The 13,968-nt window shown below is 37.8% G+C and overlaps 2 protein-coding genes across 3 annotated transcripts; one reads left to right on the top strand and one right to left on the bottom strand.

Annotated features, from left to right (window-relative positions):
- The first annotated feature begins 7,095 nt into the window (after positions 1–7,095).
- Positions 7,096–10,193, top strand: LOC125191673 (VAN3-binding protein-like). 2 transcript variants are annotated; one of them, XM_048089074.1, is made up of 7 exons: positions 7,096–7,450; positions 7,544–7,654; positions 8,137–8,554; positions 8,636–8,869; positions 9,035–9,084; positions 9,196–9,253; positions 9,424–10,193. In XM_048089074.1, the coding sequence occupies exons 1-7, from the start codon at positions 7,247–7,249 to the stop codon at positions 9,633–9,635; spliced, it is 1,287 nt and encodes a 428-aa protein (XP_047945031.1). In that variant the 5' UTR covers positions 7,096–7,246; the 3' UTR covers positions 9,636–10,193. The 2 variants fall into 2 exon arrangements, with proteins under 2 accessions (XP_047945031.1, XP_047945032.1); XM_048089075.1 differs by having other exon boundaries at positions 7,101–7,450; positions 7,547–7,654.
- A 61-nt stretch (positions 10,194–10,254) lies between these two features.
- LOC125191674 (protein LIFEGUARD 4-like) lies at positions 10,255–12,169 on the bottom strand. Its single transcript, XM_048089077.1, has 4 exons — positions 11,875–12,169; positions 11,123–11,236; positions 10,839–10,996; positions 10,255–10,757 (listed from the first exon to the last, which is right to left on the bottom strand). Exons 1-4 carry the CDS (start codon positions 12,122–12,124, stop codon positions 10,557–10,559), a joined length of 723 nt encoding a protein of 240 aa, XP_047945034.1. The 5' UTR covers positions 12,125–12,169; the 3' UTR covers positions 10,255–10,556.
- Positions 12,170–13,968: the final 1,799 nt, after the last annotated feature.

The raw sequence follows: 13,968 nt of genomic DNA, 5'->3' as shown, positions 1-13,968 counted from the left end.
ATGGGTGGGTTAAAAAGGAGGCCGCCCGACGGCGACTTGGGCCACCGGACCACTCAACTGCCATTACCGGTCACGTTGGAGCCGATTCATCGGCAGGAGGCATCGGCCACGGACTCGCAGCACATGGACAGAGACAAGTTCATCGGAGCGGAACCGCACGGCCAACCGCCGCTACTCAACGCCCGGGAAGCAAGCCGGTGGATAAATCGAAACTTTGGTGCTCCCACTGTGGAATGCAAAAGCACACGCGGGAGACATGCTTTCAACTAGTAGGATATCCCGATTGGTGGGAGGAGAGGCAGACGGCGAGGGGCAAGATGGCCGTCAGCTTCACCGTCGGAAATGAGACGGGAAAACAAAATCCAGACAACCGGGAGATGCCGAATGGGCGAGGGAAACAGAAGGACGCTGGGCCGGAAGCTTCCGGCGGAGGCGGAGGCGTCGGCGCCGGCAACTTTGCCGAGAGGGCACCATGGACCGAGAGAGGGGGAGGCGGCGGAATTGGAGGTAAAGGGTTGGGGATTCACGACCCTAACCCTAACTTCTTTAATACTTCTCCAATTAATCCCCAATTTTTTGATAAATTAGATATTAGACCCCATAATTTGCTGAATGGTCCCTTGACTTATAATGACTTGCATGATGACCCCCAATTTATGAGTTATTGTGAAGAGCCCCCTGATATTTCTAGAACTGCCCAATTTAGTCATATCGACCTTCAAAATCAGTTTGAGACCTTAGACCGAATTTCCGCTGCATATATTGTGAAAAATGGAAATGGGGATGAGAAAAAGGGATGGATCTTTGATTGTGGGGCCACCGACACTATGACCCCAAATAAAAATGATTTTATTAGTTTTAGTAATATTACTAAGACACATATACGGACTGCTAGTGGGGAACTGATCACTGTAGCCGGAACAGGAATTATTGAAATATCCCCGACTTTGAGACTTACAAATTGCCTCTATGTTCCTACCTTGTCCCAGAGATTGATGTCTATAAGTCATGTGACGAAGGAGTTAAATTGTACTTTACTGATGCATCCTAACTTCTGTATTTTACAGGATATTCGGACGAGGAGGATACTTGGGCGTGGCACTGAGAGCCAAGGACTCTACTACGTGGATGAGATAGCTCAACAAGGAAGTGTGATGCTGGCTCACGGGTCCACGAAAAGGGAGATTTGGCTTTGGCACCAACGACTGGGACACCCCTCCCCTGGTTATTTTAGTTTACTTTTTCCTAAACTCTCTATTCCAAAAGATTTTTCTTGTGAGACTTGTGTTTTGGCCAAGAGCCACAGACAATCGTTTAAACCTACAAATACTCGTATGAATTCTATTTTTTCCCTTGTTCATGCTGATGTTTGGGGTCCTGCACCCGTTGTTGGTGGGAATGGTTTTAGGTATTTTGTGATTTTTGTAGACGATTGCACTAGGATGACATGGATATATTTCCTAAAGCACAAATCCGAGGTACTTGATAAATTCATACTTTTCTTTAAACTTATTCAAACCCAATTCCAGACCACCATAAAAACCCTTCGATCTGACAATGGTAGAGAATTTATGAACCAAAAAATGACCGAATTTTTTACTGAAAAAGGCCTGATCCACCAGACTTCTTGCCCATATACACCCGAACAAAATGGGGTATCCGAGAGAAAGAACCGAACCATTCTTGAAATCACCCGAGCCTTGATGATTGAATCCAAAGTCCCAAAATCCTTCTGGCCCGAAGCTGTTGCCACCTCCATTTTTCTTATAAATCGACTCCCTACAAAAATTCTAAACAAAAAAACACCACTTGACCTTTTGACCAAACTCACCAAAATTCCTGAACACTTGAACCTCCAGCCCAGAATCTTTGGATGTACAGTGTATGTCCATATCCCAAAACACGAGAGAACCAAGCTATCACCTTGTGCCACCAAATGCGTCTTTGTGGGTTATGGAATTAATCAAAAAGGGTATAGATGCTATGACCCAAGCACACAAAAAGTAATAACCACAATGAATTGCAATTTTTTAGAAACCGAATTCTTTTACCACACCAACTTTAGTAGCCAGGGGGAGAGTGAGTCAGACAAAACTTTTGACTACCTAAGTTGGTTTGTGCCTCGGTCAAATCTCTCCAACGAGGACTCAACAGAAAAGGTTAGCACGGCCACCGAGCATGTCTCTACCACCGAGTCTTCTCAACCGCCGCCGCCCAATGATCCTCCTCAACCAATATCCGAGGCACCTGAGGTAATTTCTGATCCTCCTCAAGAAAATACTTCCCCTAACCTTGTTCATTCAGAGACTGCTCTAGATGAGAGCACGGGGCGATATATTCGTCCCCCACGGAGTACTCGGGGAATTCCACCAAAAAGATACTCCCCAGAAAAGATAGGAAGAAGGAGTCAGTATGCTATAGCAAATTTTGCACAGGCAAACTTAACCAAGATGGCAAGGGCCTTCGAGACGGCCCTTTATGAGGAGGAAGAAATTCCATATACAGCGGAAGAAGCTTGGCAAAAAAGGCATTGGAGGGATGCAATGCTTGTGGAGATGGATGCATTATTAAAAAATAAAACCTGGGAAGTCAGCAAACTACCCAAAGGAGCAACAACTGTGGGATGCAGATGGGTGTTTACTATCAAGAGAAAACCAGATGGATCTATTGATCGATACAAGGCAAGGTTGGTAGCAAAAGGATACACTCAGACTTACGGTGTTGATTACGCTGAAACCTTCTCACCAGTAGCCAAAATCAACACAGTGAGGGTGTTATTCTCAATTGCAGCTAACCGAGACTGGCCTCTACATCAATTTGATGTAACAAATGCATTCTTACACGGCGAATTGACTAAACCAGTCTACATGGAACCTCCCCCGGGTTTCGAAGGAGATTTTCTTAATGGGGATGTTTGCAAACTCAAGAAGACTTTATATGGTTTGAAGCAATCTCCGAGAGCTTGGTTTGGAAGATTTACTGAAGTGATGAAGAAGTATGAATACCAACAAAGCAACTCAGACCATACCCTATTCCTTAAGAAGAGAAATGGTAAGATTACTTGTCTTATTATTTATGTTGATGATATGATTATTACTGGGGATGATGAAGAGGAGATAAGTCAGTTGAAGAAGAATTTGTTCAAAGAATTCGAAATGAAAGACCTTGGTGCCTTGAAGTACTTCTTAGGCATTGAAGTGATGAGATCGAAACAGGGTATTTTTATCAATCAACGGAAGTATGTGCTTGATATCCTTGCAGAAACAGGAACGATAGATTGTAAACCAGCGGACACTCCAATGGTTCAAAATCACGGATTACAGATCCGTGAAGGGGCTAAGCTATTTGTTTTTCTTCTCAACATATATGAGAGAAAGTGAGCGAGAGTTAGAAGGTATAACCAGCATTGCTGATACAGTACGTCGGCAAAGAAAATTTGGAGGTGCATTGCTACCATGTAAACCTTTTTTTTTCTTTTTCTTTTTAAAGAGTTTTTAAAACTAAACAATTAGGATGTGCATTATTTATTTTATGATATACTCCTACTCTATTGTTTTAATCATGAAAATAATTCTCAGAAACAAATTATGTATGTGGCGACTAGTTGAATATTGAGTATCATAACCCAATTATACCTTGAGTGTAACCATTTGAATTGAAAATTTTATTTTATAAGACCATTTCATCTTATTAAATAAAAACTTTGCACTATCTCCCTATCATTCTCACATCCCCACTTCAAGAATAGCTATGGGGAAGGGACTAATTGATTTTGATGGAAAAATGAGACAGGGACAATATATATGAAGATATAAATTTAAAAAACATGAGTTTTGTTAAAATTTCTAAGCTTGGGTGGAAGACAAGATGCCAAGTTGCCTTAACATGATTTATTAGATTTTCCCCATGTAATGATCATGGTATGATCCTCGTTTTGATTCAAATGACACTCATTGGAATCTTTGATTAAACGCACTTCCAAAACCCATGATGGATTATATTTTATCTCATTAAACTAATATCTCACATTGATGGATCGTAATTTCGACCATTTTTTACTCGATTCCTTAGTAGGAAATGTTAGGCAATATTCCATTTCACTGTCCCGCGACAAAAAATAACAAACCGTATATTTATTGAAAATGTCGGCGTAAGTAATTACAATATTGTTATCTTATTGAATTTTTCACATACCGATTTTGGTATATCCTCCAATTTTCAATAACGATACTGTATCAAATTTATTATATAACGTATTATAATCTAGTATATTGTACTTTTATGCATCCCACCACATAGGCTAAACTAATGAGTGGGGGTTTAGTTTTAAAATTTCAAGAATAATTATGATTAGTGCACTAACAAGATTAGAAAAATCACCCCTCCTAACCTTTTCAAGCTCGATTCCAATTGTAAATATTTAAGTTTATGCTCTATATATAACAATGTAAATATGTAATGTACTACTACCCGTTTTTCGTTCATTCTAACCTCTAATGCTTGGTATGATGGAATGGAATGGAGGTTGTAATGGAATGCAGATAGGAATGAAATATCAATTTCCTTGGATTTTCTTTGCATTTTCATCCATTCACTCGTTTATTCCATCACACCAAGCAAATGAATAGAATGGAAATCACATTTCATTCCACCATTTCATTCCATCATACTAAGTAGCTCATTAAGCCTTTTCTTAACACATTTGCATTTTTATTCATAAATATGTGCACATGTAATATTTTCTCAAACTATATTGATAATAGAAAATTCTCAAATTTTATTAATTTTTAACAAAATATTTTCCTTCAATTATTTCGAATGAGTAAAAATTATGGTGGGAAAATTCAAAATAAAGTAAGTAGTAAATGTGAAAAAACGAACATGGGCCTACCAAATTTGACACCTCAGGTCCACTTAGAACTGGTAGCATCTATTTACTTCCGAAAAATAGGAGATAAAAAATATTGTAAAGCCTATCATAGGTAGCTAGCATATTCTTTCTTCTAAAATTATATTTTTAAAAAACTCAATTATTACCCATACAAAAAGGACAACAAAAATAATACTCCATATGAACAAAAATATTACTACTATGACCGAATAGAAAAAAATAGTTAATGTATTCCGACAAAGTGAACTTATTTGAGATAAACTCAAAAGTATCAATCAATATTTCTTGAATCAAAAGTAGGAGTATAGTATACATCTTGAATTAAATGAGGACGCGTATTCCAGCTTTGGAATTCAATGATTGATGTATTTTGAGACCCACATTCCAATTAATATTGAATTTTGTTATAACTCATTCATCACCACCCAATTCTTTGTATTAATAACTCTTCCCATTTCATCTCGCTCTCAAGTACTTCCATGGCCCCTCCCTTAATAAATTCTATATTTGGATCAACCTAAATGTGGTCGTATTGTATGATTGTATCATTTCGAGTTTCGATTGTTAAACAAGTACTCTATCTATAAGTTTATTTTATTATTTTAGATGTCCTCCAAGACATTTTGCCCTTCATTTTCGACGAAGTCTTTAGTCTTTCGATTGATGTAACTACCACTGAATTTATAGGGTGCTTCAATGGCCAGACCTTCCCAATTCTCCTAATTTTTTTTTGTACATAGGCCATCAACTATAGAAGAGAAAAACACATCTCTTAACACATTCTCTCTCCCATGCTCGCCTCTTATTGTTCACGCACAATTGATTAGCACTTTTAAAATTGTTTGTTTATTTCAGAACTCTGGCAAGTTTGTTAGTACGAAGCGGCATTAAACGTTTTATTTTTGGGGACAATATGTAAATTCGAGAGCATCGACCGATTCATAATCCATCTTGCGGAAATAGGACTTTCCTCGACCTGACTTATAATTTAGTTTTTTTCTATTGTTTTCATTGTAATTTTCATCTTCATGTTGTACCATTCTTTTATTATATATATAATATAGGAGTATTAACTTTGTATAAAATTATTACCACCCTCTTAAGTCTTAATAAACTCATGAATCAATCAATTTATTAAAATTCATGCGGAAAATACATGAGACTTTCAACGAGAACGGATAGATATATTGACTTTTTAAATTTGATTCCTAAAAAATAGTTATATATGGGGCAATCATAATTTATGCACACTTAACATAACAAAGACTGCAAACTCCACGACTTCTATAAAAAAAGACTTAGCCTTCTTAGCACTCATCAATACTTTTCTAAAATTTTGCATTTTATTACTACTACTATGTTATATAAACCTTTACCTTCCTCTTTTTTCTGATACGAAACTATATAATGTGATTATGGGTTGTTGTTGGGGCCTAACGAGAAACCAATGCCACCGCTATCATTTTTTCAAAATAAATATTAGCCCTTTCCATAATCATTGACATATAATTTAATCAATGTAGTAAGTGTTGTTTTGATGATGACGATATTATGATTCTGGCTCTTATGCTATTTTTAGCATGCATTGACAAATAATCTAAACCTTAAAGGCTTTCCAGAATAGTTCGTGTTCACGGTTTGCATTGAGCATAACAAATCAAATGTGTTTTTACTTAGATGTTTAACTCATCGAAAAACATATGGCAAAATTCGGTTTTCTGCTGAATTTTATTGTGGTTCCAGCTTCCAACATTTTTCTTTACTCATTTTTCTTGTTCTTATCATAATCATCCTTTACCGTTATTTCATAACCTCTGCGATTCTCCAAATTTAGAAGATTTTGTTTTTGAGAGATTTTATAAGTTTTTCCTAGATTGTAAAATTTGTATATATTTATTTGTTTTATTTTATACTATTATATTGCTATAATAAGTTAATAACATTGATAAATTGCTTCTTTTAGTAAGATTGATTATCATAAATATAAATATGGATACAGTACTTTTTTTGCTATAATTCTAATTGATTACTCTGGTATAATATGATTATAGATTTAAAAATAGTTGTAATTCACAACAAAGAATACCTAAAATTGTGCCTAGGAACAAAAATAAAATAAAATTTGTGTCTCTCTCATGAAATAATCTGTGCGAGCTTTTCATGATCTGCAACTGTAAGCTCAAGCAGACATGAAAGAGAGAGAAGGAGAGAGAGATTGACACATACCGATTAACTGTTCCTTTCTCTCTCCGACATGTCTATAAAGAATTGAGAGTGACCTCCTCATCTATCCACATCCCATGATCCCATTTAACAACAACAACAAGCCCCCTCCATATTTTTCAACTCAAAACCATGGACAGCAGCATGTTTAAACCTTCTGAAACTCCAACAGACCCCATGGAATTCCTCTCCCGCTCCTGGACCTCCTCCCCCCTTCAAATCTCCAACGCCCCACCTCCACCTTCACCTCCGCCGCTCCAAGATATCTCCAACCCTTTCTCCTTTTCTTTTTCTGAGACCTCCCAGCTTCTCATGGAGCGTATCATGTCACAGCCTGTAAGTAAAGATCGAATTTTTTTCTTTCTTTTTGTCCATATTCAGATTCTTGGAATTTTGTATGATCGATTCATATGGGTACTACTTGTGAAGCAGGATGTATCACCTCGTACTTCAGGAAGGCTATCTCACAGTGGGCCTCTCATTGGAAGTTCCATCTCTGATAGCCCACCACTCTCCCCTTCTGAAATGGATGATCTCAAGGTCTCTTCTATTTCTTTCTTGTTTTACTGTTTTCTCTCTTGCACTTACATTTATCATGTCTGTCGCACAAGTTCTGCACACACACAGATTGTGTATGTATCAGCTTTCTCTTTAACCTTAGCAGACCACCTATGTCAGTTTCTTGCATTAGCTTTAAAGATGGAAGAATGTTTGTGGTAGCTAAATTTTTATTTATTAATCATGTTATTTCCTAAGAAGAATGTAGTGTGCTTGATTGTGATAAATGGAAAGAAAGGAATTGATGATGTGGGGCAGTCTACCATCTTGAGCGTGGTTCATGTTAATTTCTTGAAATCAATTTATACAAGTGGTCCAGTTTCTTGGTGGGCTCTTTTTCTACTAATCTTATTGATTGAATCAAAATGTGGAAGTTGCAGTGCCCTCTGCACTTACCTACATGTCTGTAACACACAAGTTTTTAGCATTAATTTAATGATGTTGACATTGGTTTATTGGGGCAGTTGATCAGTGATCATGCTAGCTGTAACAACCAGATCAAGAGCAGCTTCGTCGCAGGAACTTCTGCAGGCGGAAGGAAGACGGTTGGAAGGTGGTTGAAGGACAGGAAAGAGAAGAAGAAGGAGGAGGTGAGAGCACAGAATGCACAGCTTCATGCTGCCATCTCTGTTGCTGGTGTAGCAGCAGCCATTGCTGCCATAGCGGCCGCCACAGCCGCGTCGTCTGGAGCTAGAAAGGACGAGCAGATGGGCAAGACCGACATGGCTGTGGCTTCAGCTGCAACACTGGTGGCTGCACAGTGTGTTGAGGCAGCTGAGGCGATGGGGGCCGAGCGCGAGCACTTGGCCTCTGTGGTCAGCTCCGCTGTCAACGTGCAGTCGCCTGGCGACATAATGACCTTGACAGCTGCTGCAGCTACTGGTGAGAAAACTCTTGCAAAATTCTTGAATCATTCATTTATGTGTTAAGAATTCTTTGTGAATTTCTGCTGCATTTTTCTAGCTCTGCGTGGTGCTGCCACATTGAAGGCGAGGGCGTTGAAGGAAGTGTGGAGCATTGCGTCTGTTATACCCGTGGACAGGGTGATGGGAGTGCCTAATGGTGGCAGCAGTGGAAGAAATGGGAGTTTGAATGGAAGCCATAGTGGTGAGCTTCCAGCTGAAGAGAATTTTCTTGGCATTTGCAGTAAGGAGTTGCTTGCTAGAGGCGGTGAGCTCTTGAAACGAACGCGAAAGGGTAGATTTCTTGCCTAAACTCATCTCAGTCTCATTACAAGAAATGTTTATGTTGGTGACTATTTTTGTATGATAGTTTGATGATGATGCCATTTACTCGTTTTTCTTGATGATCATATGCATTTTTAGTCGAGTAACGGGTCATATTGTGTATGGTGAAATGCAGGTGATCTTCACTGGAAGATTGTGTCTGTGTACATCAACAGAATGGGTCAGGTGAGAGCCTTTTCATGGCCATGATTGAACAATAAAAAACATATAATATGTTGATATGCTTTTGTCTTTCACTGATCTGAAACAGAGAGTTTTTCATTCACATTTTGATAGGTGATACTGAAAATGAAGAGTAGACATGTTGCTGGGACAGTCACAAAAAAGAAAAAGAGTGAGTGAGCCATTAAATTTCTGCTTTTGTCTTTTCTTTTTTTAATTTATACTATTGGAGGTGGTGGGCTTGCTTCCATTTGGGGATTTGAGAAAGTAGTATGCAAATTGTTTTGAGAGAAAAAGATAAAGAAAGTTGGTATCTTTTTTCCTTTTTCTTGAAATTCTCAGATGTTGTGCTGGAAGTGATGAAGGACATCCCGGCATGGCCGGGGCGCCACCTCCTAGAGGGCGGTGAGGACCGGAGATACTTCTCCTTGAAGACGGTGGCACGTGGGGTCGTTGAGTTTGAGTGCCGGAACCAAAGAGAGCATGATATATGGACTCAAGGTGTTACAAGGTTGCTTACAATTACTTCAGATCAGAGCAGACAGAGGATCTAACGGTTTTGCAATCCAGTGATTGTGGCCTAAAAGGCTAAAATCTTGAAGTTTGGTTTGGAAATTGTTCTTTTTTTTAATAAAAATATCTGAAGCTTCTGCCCAATGTGAAAAATGAAGCTAAAGTTGGTTAGTAATGGTAAGAAGTAAAGTGGAATTAAAGAAAGCTAGAAAACTATGTGATCTTGTGGAAAAGGGGTATCTTGGAATAGGTTTTGGTCAAAAAAAATGCGAGACTCCCATTTTTCCTAAATTTTATATTATTGCATTGCATATAATGTTATTTCCCTTTAATTAGTGTTGGGAACATAGATTAAGGTTTGTGATTAGGCAACTTGGTTTGTAATCATTGCATTGCATTTGGCTTCTTGTCTTTTCTTGTAATAGATTAAGGTTGGTGATTAGACAACTTGGTTTGTAATCATTTATCATTGTATTGCATTGGTTTGCTTCTTGTCTTATCCTGTAATAGAGTGGTTAGGCTTGCTCTGTTTGTAATCATTGTATTACATTTCTCTGTAAATGAATCCAATAATGCCTAACATGGTACTTTTTTTTGTATATATTTCTATCTTTGAATTGCTATAGAAAGATGGTAGTAGTATATATAAAAAACTCAACATAACTATAAACATATTGTTATTATCAAAAAAATTGTCTGAACTGAAGAAAATCTACAGATTCATATTCACAGAACTGTTGTAGGAGAAAGCAAACACACCTTCCACACATATAAACCATTCTTGTGTATGAAATCATTCTTGAAGCACAATAGTACTTAAAATACTGTTGAGAAAAAAAAATAAAAAAAAATAAACACACTTTCAACCCTTTAAGTTTTCTTCAGAGCAAAGATGGAAATTGAGCTTCTTGTTTCCTCAGTGACTCCATAACTTGTCTTGTTCCAAGTTGGAAATGAGGTGTTCAGTCATCTCCAAATATAGCAAGAATGTACAGGAACAGATTCACTATGTCCATGTACAGACAGCATGCTGCGTCGATGTACTGATCGTAGTTGAACCGTTTGATCAGATTGTCCGTGTCGTAGATGATGAAGCCGGAGAAGACCAGTGCCCCCACACAGCCGATCACCTGCTCCCCGATTCGCCCCAGAGGGAAAATGATCTGTCAATATAAGAGACGGTATATCAAATACAGCACCATATGCAAATAGATCATCTAGATTTTTAAGGCATCAAAACTAACCCTAATGATGCCAAAGGCCATAAGAAGCAAGATAGCACAGAACAAGAAAGGCCCCATGAAGCTGAAGTCAGCGCCACGTTTTGCAGCAGCAAACGTGAACGCTGTGAGGCCAACAGTCACAACTAGAGTCAGACCGGCAGCCAGCAACACCGCGTCACCTGTGGGAAAAACAGTTAATTCTTGTTAGCATTTTCTTGAGAAAAATATTGTGTGAGTTTTCTGTGCTTGAGTAGTTCTTGGCTTCAGAGGAAGTTGTATTAGAAATAGACAAGAAATATGATTACCTTGTCTTTGAGAGGAGCAAGCCCCAACCATGAATGCCATAACGCAGGTGAAGAGAAACAAAAGAATATAGTTCCACGGATGTTTCTGACTGAAGCAACTCATCATCAAGCACACTGCATCATAAGTCCAAACAGTTGAGAAAGAAATTAGATAGACTCATAGACAGTCTTGTTTGATGGAGTAACTAACTAGAGACATATCTCCAATGTAACATTGGTATAGGCCATTTTACATCATGTACAAATAATTTACTAGAGGAAAATGCAATTTAAATATGCCACTCTAGAGCTCCATCAAAAGAAACATCTTCCAATAATTGTTATCGAAAGTGCCCCCGAGCCTACCCCATGATGGCCGAGACAAGCACGAGTCAAGGGGTGAGCCTAGGGTGGGGTTATTCAGGGGTGGCTAGGTGCCCCTATTTTTTTTCCAGTCCGGAACACATTCTAACCCAAGCCCAATATGTTTTAGGGTAGCCCAGCCCATTACATTTTCCAATGGCCAGTGGCAGAGCTAGGGTTTCAAAATTGAAATTAGGGCTTGAAATTTCCCAAATCAATTTAATTAATGGGGCCCGCTCCCCTCAAGCACAACACTATCACCAATATACAAAAAATGTGATTCTACTATTTATGTTTCCATAATGAATTTTTAGTTTTACAACAACAAGTGTTATTCAAAAAAGTTAAAAAAACGTAGAGAAAGAAAACCATCCCCAAATAATTGGAAAGAAAGAAAAGTAGAGAAATACGAATAACGGTAAGAATGATGGCGGCGATCATGGTGTAAAGGCCGGCGGGAGTGCGAAGGAAAAGGCGAACGGGTTGAATAAAAGTCATGGCAATGGCAGTCCCGAAGGTGATGAGCAACTGCAGGCAGAGAATGGAATAGACTTTGCGGATGAAGCCCCATCGCATCTGCGGATTCTCCATCATCCCTGGGTACAGCTGCCCATTCCCCTTCTCCAGATCCACGCCGTGTTTGTTTGAATAAAATGCCATCCTTCTCTGATCAACGTCAAGAAACTACAATGTCTTCGATTGATTTTCTTGCCAGGGTTGATCAAATCTTCCTCTCTCCAATTCTCTCTCTTTTTATACACACTTTTTTTTTTTGAAGACCCTACTTTTTTGGGCAATATTTTACGTGATTTGAACTATTAACCGTTTTTTTTTAAGTGGCGGAAGATTAATTGCTTTAAGATATACTCCTACTATACGGTTTTCAGATATACTCCATTTTATATTCAACATATACACCATTTTAATACTATTAATTACTCGAAAATATTATGGTCGATATTCCTGACCCAATGAAATCGCTCCACCTCAGTGTTATGTTGATATGTTCAATACCCTTAATTCTAAAGATAGTCGAGTATTTAGCACTCCAAAATTCTAAACTTGGATTCATGTATTTTTGTTAGAGAATACATGAAGAAACTAGAAATGAGTACATTTGTAACTCGAATATAACAATTCACATCTACCAAAATTAACCATACAGTTGGCTATTTGTTTCATAGTCCACAATTAAATAAATAGGAATTTTGTAACAGTAAAAAACTTACCACATCAATTTATTTACGTGTGGAACTGTCAAAAATCTTTAGTTGTTATTTGGTCAGAGTTACAGTTGAAACAAATCATGTGCTCAATAATTGACTAATTTTTTATACAGTGCATATATATGGAACAAAAACCATGATACGCAAAATACAGTACAGTAAAATAAAAATATTAATATATAACTCTCGTAATAAAAATAATCATACAGTTATTGAGTATATCCCAAGAAAACTGATCAATAAATAAAAAATTCCAAATATAAAAAATGTAGATATCAATGAAATGTGATTATATTCGATAAGTAATTAATAAAAGATGCAGGTCTTGTACCTATTGTACCCATCAGAACTATAACTAAATAAATACACACTGTTCATTCTGTCCTACGCTATCACCTGCATTGAATAGGTAACAAAAACTATAGGCCAAATGAAATTAATAATTCATATATAGCCATATATGATTAGGAAATCACAAGTGACCACTAAAGAATAAAATAATTCATTATGAACAAATTTACAGAGAAATTCGGGTAGAGAATAAAAATATTAAATGCAAGAAATTTCAGAAGTAAACGACATACAAGAGATAAGCAACATGATTAATTAGAATTCTGTCATGTTCGTAGAAATGGAATTATTAATTATAAACCGAGAAAGTGAAATTAATTAAAGAGGGAAATTATAGTAGAAATTGAAAAGAGGCAAAAACAATAATAACAAAATTCATCTTGTGAAAGAAGCAGTGAAACATAATTAATACTACCACTTCTACTTATATCGTGTGTGTTGAGCATTATATATTTGTTTGAGCAAATCTAAGAATAAATCATGGAATATGCATACACTAATATCTTGGTCAAGGCATGAAGATCTTGTTTTTGCACTTGCACCTCCATGCCTCCGGATAGTAATCCGCTTTGGAGGCAAAGCCGGGATTGATCACAACGCGGACCGCCTTGCACGGCCTGCACCGCCGGCACTTGTGTCTGCATGACGGCGGCGACGATCCCGGCCCCGTCAGCGCCCCAACACCTACACATACCACACCACTCAATTAATTTGTTAATTGCACTTAATTATTAATAAAGTAGAGACCGTGAGTTGGTCATGTGGTAGAGTGGTAGTTGATTGAGGCCAACCAAAGGCCTTAGATTTGAATGCATCGTGCCGCGTTCTTTAAATTTATAACAATTTGCACATAAAAAAAAGTAGACGGTGTGTGTGTGTGTGTATTTACTTGGAATGGAGACGAAGGCTGAGGCCGATGCAAGGAGG

This window comes from Salvia hispanica, chromosome 6, assembly GCF_023119035.1.
Source record: "Salvia hispanica cultivar TCC Black 2014 chromosome 6, UniMelb_Shisp_WGS_1.0, whole genome shotgun sequence".
NCBI classification, from domain to species: Eukaryota; Viridiplantae; Streptophyta; class Magnoliopsida; order Lamiales; family Lamiaceae; genus Salvia; species Salvia hispanica.
Note: the sequence above shows the minus strand (reverse complement) of the source record. Positions and strands in the feature narration are given on the sequence as shown.